Here is an 8,512-nt window from a genome sequence, read left to right as displayed (position 1 = left end):
CTGGCTTTGCCCACCGGCCAGGCTGGTGAGGGGGGCGCTAGACCGAGGTGGACAGATTCTCTGATGATGCCCAGGGAGGCAGCAACACCCGGGACGCTTGACTCTGCCTGGCTTGCCCCAACTCACTCTCTCTCACAGCCCCCTCACTTCTGCCCCACTGAGAGCAGTCAGAAGATCGGGGGGAGGGGTGTGCACAGAAGCAAACCAGGGACTCCAGAGCAAACCCATGAAGCCAAGGCTGCTTAACCCAAGGCCGCCGTGGGCCCTGGTGCTGCCTGTCGGCACCTCCCGTGCGGTGGGGGCACGTACTGGCCCGCTCAGAGGGTCCCCACGAGCAGTGGCTTGAAGCTGCACAGCCTGGAGGGACAGAGAGGAGCCCCCCCCCCTGCCCCCCCCCCACCGCACCCTCTTCCCCTCCCTCCTCCCAGGCCCAGCTGAAATCCCAGGCTCTGGCCCTGGTCCTTTGGGTCCTTCTGCCCTCACGGCTCACCTGGTTTCACTCACTCCGTCTGGGGCAAGGACACAGCTCGGTGGCTGCACCTGTCACAAGCATTTTCTGAGCATCTCCCACTTGCACTCAAGTTTGCACCGTGTGTGTGGTTTATGTCCATCTCGCAGCTAAGCAAACTGAGCCCCTGAAAGGGTCCGTGATGTGTGTAAGGGGGCGCTGCACTGGGAACCCACAACTTGCCCTTGGTCATGCGGGGGCGAAGCCTGTGGCACCAAAAAGGCACTCGGCAATGTTCCCCTTCATCCCTGGGCAACAAGGCACCCACAGGAGGATGGCACCCCAGAGGCTGGGGTCAGGGGCCCCACAAAACAGCCAAGGTGGGACTCAGTCTCCCCACGCAGGAAATGGGCAAGTGGAGGAAGCCACCCTTCGGGGGTTGAAACACCTACAGCGCCACTTAGCGGGGGGCTCTGCCAACGCACATCCACCTGCACCCCACCTTTCTTTCTGCATCTGGGATCTGACAGTCTTTGCTTTTCCCAGGCAGCTGACAGGCACCTGCTCTGGGAGGTTTTCTCACCTGGAAAACAAGCAAGGGGTCGACCAGATGACCCTCAGCCCTTCCCAGCCGCTCCCCGCCCCCCCCCCTGCCCCATCCCTGCAGGTGCCATGACCCCTCCCATCAGGGGACCCTCCTGATAGGCCTACGCCAGAAGGATGTCCCCAGTTTCTCACTCTGGTGCCTTAACCCCCCCACACTGTCTCTCCCCTCCAGGCAGGGGTGAGGGGAGGTAGGGGCTGGAGGAAGTTCTGCTCTCTGCCAAGTCCCAGGAGAGGCTGCTGAGAGGGGCCTGTCTTCTTGCCTCTGATGCACAGGGAGTTCAATAATAAGAGAAATGTTGTATTGTGTTTGTGTTTTCCAAAAGTGAGGGGGAGAGAGAGAGGGAAGCCCCCAGTTCCTACCAGCCGAAGTGCAGGATTTATTACGGAGGCAATTACAGATGGAAGCCGTGGGGACTGCTCCGAGGGGCCTGGGTGCTCGTTAGGGAGGTGGGCTAACCCACAGTTACAGCTGTTAGCAGCGGAGGGGAGGGAGGGAGGGGGAGGGAGGAGGCCAGAGAGGAAGAGACAGTGGGGGGAGGGGAGGGGCCAGGGAGGTGGACAAGTGGAGCATCGAGACTCCCCTTCCTTACCAGTGGGAGAAACTGAGGTTGCCCTCAGTCCCTCCAGACCCCACGGCTCTGCTTCTTTGCCCCCTGGGGCTCCCCCAAGGGTGAGGCCCCAGCATTCAGGGTGGGGGTGGCCATGACTTTTCCAGGAGAAGCCCGGTTGACCCTTCCCTCTCTGGGTCCCTTTCATGTTTCACTGGCTGGTGGGCGGCATGGGAGGCTCCAGGAGCGCCGCAGAACTGCCCCCCACCTTCATCCAGGCTGTGAGCAGCCCGGCACTGGGAGAGGGGACCCCTGCAAGTGTGGGCGGGCTCTCTCTTCTGGTCTCTTCCCATTGCCTCCCACAGATGTGGGGGGGGGCATGGGTTCCCTGGGATTGTCCAAAGGACTGGGTCAGAGGAATGTTCTGTGTAGCTGAAACCCATGCTGCACAAGGTCAGCTGGGACAGCCCGTTAGGGCTCAGAGCCAGGCCACCCAGTCCTGCAGACCTGGGACTGGTTCCTGGCTGGGGGCCTCGGGCAGATCCTAGAAACTCCCTGCACCTGTTTCCTCCTCTGGAAAGTGGGTATAATTAGAGTGGCTGCCTCAGAGTCCCACCTCCCCCAGCTTGCAGAAGGCACAATGGGGAGGGGGCAGGCAGTTGACCTGGGGCTCTGCTGGGTGCATTACTCCCCTGGGGAAATCTGCGACACCCCCCCCCCCGCCCCGTCACCTCCTGGGCAGGAAGGAGTGAGGTAGCCCTGGGTTGAAGGGAGAACAGTCTCCTCCCCTCAGCAGGACGAACCTACCAGGCTCAGGAGTAAATAGCTCTGCCCCCCCACACACACACACCCACCCACTGATACGGGGTTGGGTTCACTCTCTCCCCGCCCGCATCGCATCTATCATGATCTGCATTTGTGCAGGCTGAGTCTGGAAGGAGTTGTTCTCAAGGCTGCCTGGCCCTCTCCTGCTTGGACCTCCCCAGCTGACATTTAAGGCTTGGCTCTGACACCATCCCCCACTCTGCTCCCCGCTTTATCTCATTGACTCATTCAACAAATATTTCCTTAATGAAGGCCTGTGAGGAACCTGGGGACTGGTAAGGCCAACCTCCCAGCCCCAGCCCCAGCCCCAGCCCCTTCTGCCCCAAATCCTAAGGGGTCTTCATACCTTGACTCACCTACCTGATGGAACTCCTACACATCCCACAAAACGCAGCATCCAGGTCCTCTGCTGGGAAGGCTGCTGCCCTCCCCCCCCTCAGTCCTTACTCAGAAAGAAGGACGACTCTGTAGTCTGTCCCCCTCCCCAAGCCCAGGAGCTACACCGGGAGGGTGGGGAGAGACCTCAGCTCAGGGGTGGGGGCTGAACTGAGAGACTTGTTCAAATCCAGTGAGTGGCCCAGCTCCCTGCCCCCAGCTTGGACCTGTAGGTTCTGCCCGGTCGGCGAGCACCCTGGGCCCCAGTCTCAACTTCCCAGTGTCCCTCCGAGAGGGCCCCCCCACCCCCCGCACACACCCAGGGAGGCGGCCAGCCCTTCGGGGATGGTGGTGCTGAGGCTCTGCCTCCCCCTACTTCCTGGCCAAGCGGAAAGCGTGCCATGTGTTCAGATAAATGGCACGTTAATGGGGCGCCAGGTCAGGGCGAGGCTCCGCAGCCGGATGCCGCCCGGCTTACCTGGGGCGCAGCGCCCCCCCCACCCTCCCCGAGCAGGAGGGGCGTCGTCCTCACTCCCGGCTGGGTCCTCCGTCTCCGCGTCTGGAAGGTGGGCTCTCCCAGGCCTGTCCTCCCAGCCTCCGAGGGGCGTCCCCTGCGGAAGGGGGGTGTCTGTGGCCGCATACTCCGGGGTGTCAAAGCCAGCATGCTGGGGCTCCGGGCCAAGGCGCCTCCTGAAAGCGTCCCGAGGGCCGCCCGGATGCAGCCCGGCCCGGGGTTGGGGGGGGGCCAGCCCCGAGCCTCCACAAACCCACCCACCGCGCCCCGCGCGACCCCCGGCTCTGGGATCCGCACGCCCCTTTCTGCAAGGCAGGGAGCAGTGTGGATTAAACATATATATTTACATTTTTAATTGTTGAAGGAACCTCCCTTCGGGGAAGGACCAGGGGGCGCTCGGGGCTGCGACGGGGCGGGGGTCTCGCTCAGCCGCCGAAGGCCGGAGCTTGGCGGCGGGGCTGGCTCTTGGGCCCCTCTGGAGCCGCGCGCCTGACGCGGGTTTCGTTGCGCCGGGGAAGTCCTCCGCCGGCAGCGCCCGGGCCCCAAGCGGTCGGCGGAGCTGGGCAGCGGGGCGTCCTCCAGCTGCGCAGCCCGCCGCGTCCCCGTCCCCCATCCTCCAGAAGACCGCACCCCGCGTCCTGCGGGCCTGGCCTCAGTTTCCCCGACTGCTCACTGCTGGGCAGACTCGTAGTCTCCTCACTAGCTCATGAAGGAGGAGGGGTGATCTCGACAAGGCCGAGAGAAGAGGGGTCGGGCCTGGCGTAGGGGGTGCATTCGTGTCCTCGGTCCCCTCTGGCTAAGCCTCCAACTGGGCCTCACCCTTTTTACAACCGGGTCGTTCCAGGCTCAGCCTCCGGCCCGGCTCCGGACCTGCGCCGCGCTGGCGGCGCGCGGAGGAAGCGAAAGCCGGTGGAGGAGGAGGGAGAGGAGCGAGCAGACCTCGGGCGCCCTGGGATCCCTCAGCCCCTGCGGGTCACTCTCCAGATGGGGAAACTGAGGCGGAGACGGCGGTCCGGGCGCCCCGCGGCTCCTCCCGGGCCCGGCCTCGACCGCCCACCCCAGAGTACAGTGGTGGTGGTGGGGGGGGGGGTTCTCTCCTCTCACTGTGTCTCTGTAACTCCCGGCCGCCGGAGGCCGCGCCGCCAGGGGAGGGGACAAGGACCCCGGGCCCCAGCGACACACACACACACCCGCGCCCCGCGAATGCCCAGCCCCGGTGCCCCCGCGCAAACAAGAGCCGTGTTTGCCGAGAGCGCGGCGGGCGGCGCGGCCCGGGAGCGATGAGGATTCGATGGAGCCGCGCGCTGCGGCGGGGGCAACGGAGCCCGGGCGGGCGCGGGGATCGATCCGAGCGCAGCTGTCGCTGACACGCCCGCGGGAGCATCCACCCCGCGGGCCGGCGCCCCCGGGCGCCGCCGACTGCGGGCGAGAAGCTCGGGACGTCCGGCCCGCCAGGGGCGAAGCCCCAACGTCGTGGCGCCCCAGGTCCGGCCCTCGGAATGTCCCCGCTCCCAGGGTCCGAAAGTGGAACCTCCGCGCACCGCGCGCGCAGCCCCGCCAGGATCCCCCGCAGGCCTGAAAAGCCTGGCACCCTCCCCGCAAAATAAATAAAGTCCCCTGACCCCGCCCGAACGAAGGCGCCGAAGTCTGGCGGGAGGATGCGGGCCTCCCAGGCGCGCGCCGGCCAGGATTTGGGGCGCCCGCAGGTTTGGGGGACTGGAACTGGGGGCCGGCGCGGGTGTCAGGCTCGGTGGGGCTGGAGGGGGGCTATTCATCGCCACTATTTATATTTATTAAAACCTTGCTCTAATACGAACAGGGGTGCGCAGCGGCCGGTGACTTCCATTTCCGTGAGGACACACACCGAATCACAAAATCAGCCGCGGACCGTGGAGGGACCTAGGGGAGGCCAGGAAAGGGAAAACCTTGGGGATCCCTCCATTTTTTTTCTGCGATGCGGAGCCAGAACCAGGGGAGAGGAGATGGACGACACTTGATTACAGGAGAGTTTCGAGCTTGGGAGGGAGGCGTAGTTGAAGCCGCGGGGACCGCTGGGCTCCCCGAGTGGGGAGGAGGTCCGAGCTGGGCACAGAGAGGGTGGGCGTCGGCCGGGGGCAGCCCAGCGTGCGCAGACGCGGGGTCTCGGGGTCGATCTCCAATTTTTCTGCGGGGGGGGGGGGCGGATACTGAAGCCGGAGAGCTTCCGCGACGTGGCCAAGGTCCCGGTAGGAGCGAGGATGGGGGTCTCCCTGCCCCCATCCAGCCCACCGCTCCCCCGCCCGCAATTTGCCTAATGACCCAAGATCGATCAGGGCCCGAGCCACCCGCCTGCCCCGTAGCCGGCTCAATTCTATTTTACTAATTACTAAAAGGCCGCTGGTGGGGGAAGCCGGTTCAGGGGTTCCAGGGGGCCTCCCTCCCTCCATCCAGGGGGCCTCCTCCCTGGATGCCGGCAAATTTCTGTTCCATCTCCCGGCAGGAGCGCAGCTTCTGTGGGGAGCGAGAACCCTGCTCCCCGAGGGAGTCCAAGTCCAGGCCAGCGTGAAGGAGGCGGGGGGCTGCTTGCCCGGGGCCGACGGCCCTGCCCCTGCCGAGTCCAGGTGCTTGGGGTGTCCGGAGGCCGCAGAGAGGAGGGGGCTCAGTCTCCAAGCCACTGGCTGGAGTCTTTTCTTTTAAAATGGACGCCTTTCTTCGTTAGAAAAGCCACACATGCTTGTTATAAAAATGAAGTGATAATCGAGCCAGAGAAAATATATAAAGAAGGAAGCAAAAGGCTGCCTGATCGGGACCCCCATGGCGTACCCCTGGGTGGACATTTGGGGGTACTTCCTTCCACCTTTGTTTTCCCACCCTGACTCCTCCGCCCGCCGGATCTGCACTTCTTGGGCCTGGGATGTGATCATTTTATGGAGGCTGATTGATTTTTAGATCCCACGATTATTTTTAATTACCTGTGATTGTTGGAGGGTAGGACTGGGGGGCTCCGGCTGGGGCTCAGCACTGTCAAACCCACCTCCTAGGCTCAATCTGCACGGGGGAGGGGGATGTTCAGTTGTCTGGACCTGCCCCTCTCCCCTCTCTGTCTTCCCACCTGGAAGATGGGTGTGATAATACATAACCTGGAATTACATAGAAACCCCGGAATGGAAAAGCCCATGGACCTGGACCTGGGGGAGGGTTAGCACTCACACAGCTCCTAGGAACCCAGGGCAAGCCAAGCCATGGCACTCTCCACCTTGGGCCCAAGGCACTTGGAAAATGGTGGCTTGACTCCCCCTCAGGGCTGGGTGAGGAGAGAGTGTGTGCCTGGTAGGTAAACAGTAGGTGGCTACTAAATGCTGAGTCCTAAGCACAAAGCACTGACCGGGGTCCCCTTTAACCCCATCCGGCCCCAGGACTTGGATCAGGCCGTTCCACTGTCTGACCCCTCCAAGCTGGGGTTCCTGATCATCCAGGCCCCCCAGCTCCCTTGTGCCTGGAGCCTGCAGCCCTCCCTCTCCCACTATGGTGGTCAGCACAGTGGTGCCTCTGGCTCAGAGCTAGGGCAGGCGGGAAAGCACTGTCCTCCCCATCGTGGAAGGGAAAACAGACACAAAGGGCTCTGCTCAGGGGCCAATCTCAGTAGCTGGTCCACATCCACAGGGGAGGAGGGTGGTGCTGAAGGTGGGGGGAGGGGTGGCCAGCCGTTTGCCTGGAGCAGGGGGGATGGCTCCCTGCTAGGGTCTTCTCTCCCCTGGCAGCTTACACCCCAGGTCCTCCTGCTGAGATGGGGGTGACTGGTGGGAGGGCGCTTCGGCAGAGGCCTCGCTAGTTTTCCCCCCAAAGGTTACCCTGTGGGGCTGATGATCTGGGGAAGGAGGAAGAGGTGGGGTTGATTTGGGGATTCCCTCCCCGACTCTGGCCTCAAGACAGGGCACCCTTTGGGGTCTGGCCTGGTCACATGCGTGCATCTTACCCCACTGGAGGGATCATAGAAGGGGATGTCTCTCTTGAGTGTGGGAGGCTCCCTGTTTCTCCCAGTTCCCAGGGGTCCCTGGGCCTCAGCTGTCTCCAGGTGGTGAGGAAAAGGAGCACCTTCGCTTCCCCACGCAAAAGAGAAACGCTGGCATTTGAAGCAGGGGCTTCTTAGGGAGCAGAGAGCACGTGTCCTCCGCCCGCCGTCTCTGCAAGAGGATGGGGGTTCTTTAAGGGTCACCCCACGCTGGGGATAGAGGAAACTAGAAGAAGGCGGAAGTGGGAGGTACCTTTGGCACCCCTGAGGACAGGTGCTCCACTGTACAGCTAGGGAAACTGAGGCCCAGGAACCCACACCTGGAAGCAGATCCAGACATTTGGGGCAAACAGGCCGTGACCCAGCCCGAGGAGGACCTGGTTTTTCAGCACCACACCCCCCAGAGAGGTGGGAAGGGGGCTGTGACTCCGTGTAGAGTGCTCGGTTAGGGGAAGCTGAGCTTACAGAGGGATCTGCCTCCTGGGGTCCGTGTGCGCGCCAGTGGAGGAGGGGAGCAGCTAGATGGCAGGCCCCCACCCAGCCACACTGCTACGCACTCCCTGGAGATGGGCTGGGGGGCGTCAGGCGGGAAAGGAACCTTCGTGACCCTCTGGGGAGAGACACAGAAAAAGAGAGGCAGAGATGAGGGCCCGTTGAGCCCGCTCAGGGCTGGGCCCCGGGGCGGGGGGGTGGGGCGGCGGCGCGGGCGGGCGGGCACCGAGGCAGGGGACCCCAGAAGCCCGAGTCTGGCCCACTCCGGCCGGCCTGGCGCTCGAGGGGGCCGGAGCGGGCGGAGAGCGAGGCGGCGGGAGGCGGCGGCCAGGGGAGCAGGTGGGCGGGGGTGCTGACGTCAGACCCGGGCCCGGGCGCCGGCGGCCGCTCCCCCGCCACATCCTGGTGGCCGCGCTCGCAGCCGGGCCGGGCGGTGCGCCGCGCAGCCGGGCAGCCTCGCGCGCAGCCACCGGGGAGCGGGCGGGGGCCATGCGGCGGCCTTGAGCGCGCCGGGCCGGCGCCGAGGAGCGCGCGCGGCGGGCGAGCGGCCGAGCAATGGAGCTGAGCCTGGAGAGCCTGGGGGGCCTGCACGGCGTGGCCCACGCGCAGGCGGGCGAGCTGCTGAGCCCGGGCCACGCGCGCTCGGCGGCGGCGCAGCACCGCGGCCTGGTGGCGCCCGGGCGCCCGGGCCTGGTGGCCGGCATGGCGAGCCT

At 64.8% G+C, this 8,512-nt stretch overlaps 1 protein-coding gene and 1 long non-coding RNA gene across 2 annotated transcripts in view; one reads left to right on the top strand and one right to left on the bottom strand.

Annotated features, from left to right (window-relative positions):
- Positions 1-4,950: 4,950 nt before the first annotated feature.
- LOC141371564 (uncharacterized) lies at positions 4,951-7,418 on the bottom strand. Its single transcript, XR_012376633.1, has 3 exons — positions 7,272-7,418; positions 6,268-6,407; positions 4,951-5,480 (listed from the first exon to the last, which is right to left on the bottom strand). It is a non-coding gene; the product is annotated as an uncharacterized lncRNA (long non-coding RNA).
- A 936-nt stretch (positions 7,419-8,354) lies between these two features.
- The window catches only part of ONECUT3 (one cut homeobox 3), a 17,712-nt gene continuing 17,554 nt past the window's right edge, over positions 8,355-8,512 (top strand). Inside the window, exon 1 of the mRNA XM_025861056.1 lies at positions 8,355-8,504. Coding sequence (XP_025716841.1) covers positions 8,355-8,504 — 150 coding nt within the window. The remainder of the gene's footprint in view (positions 8,505-8,512) is intronic.

Source organism: Callorhinus ursinus, unplaced genomic scaffold (genome assembly GCF_003265705.2).
Source record: "Callorhinus ursinus isolate GAN/ISIS: 27379988/994484 unplaced genomic scaffold, GSC_fseal_2.0 scaffold77, whole genome shotgun sequence".
In the NCBI taxonomy this organism is placed as follows: domain Eukaryota; kingdom Metazoa; phylum Chordata; class Mammalia; order Carnivora; family Otariidae; genus Callorhinus; species Callorhinus ursinus.
Note: the sequence above shows the minus strand (reverse complement) of the source record. Positions and strands in the feature narration are given on the sequence as shown.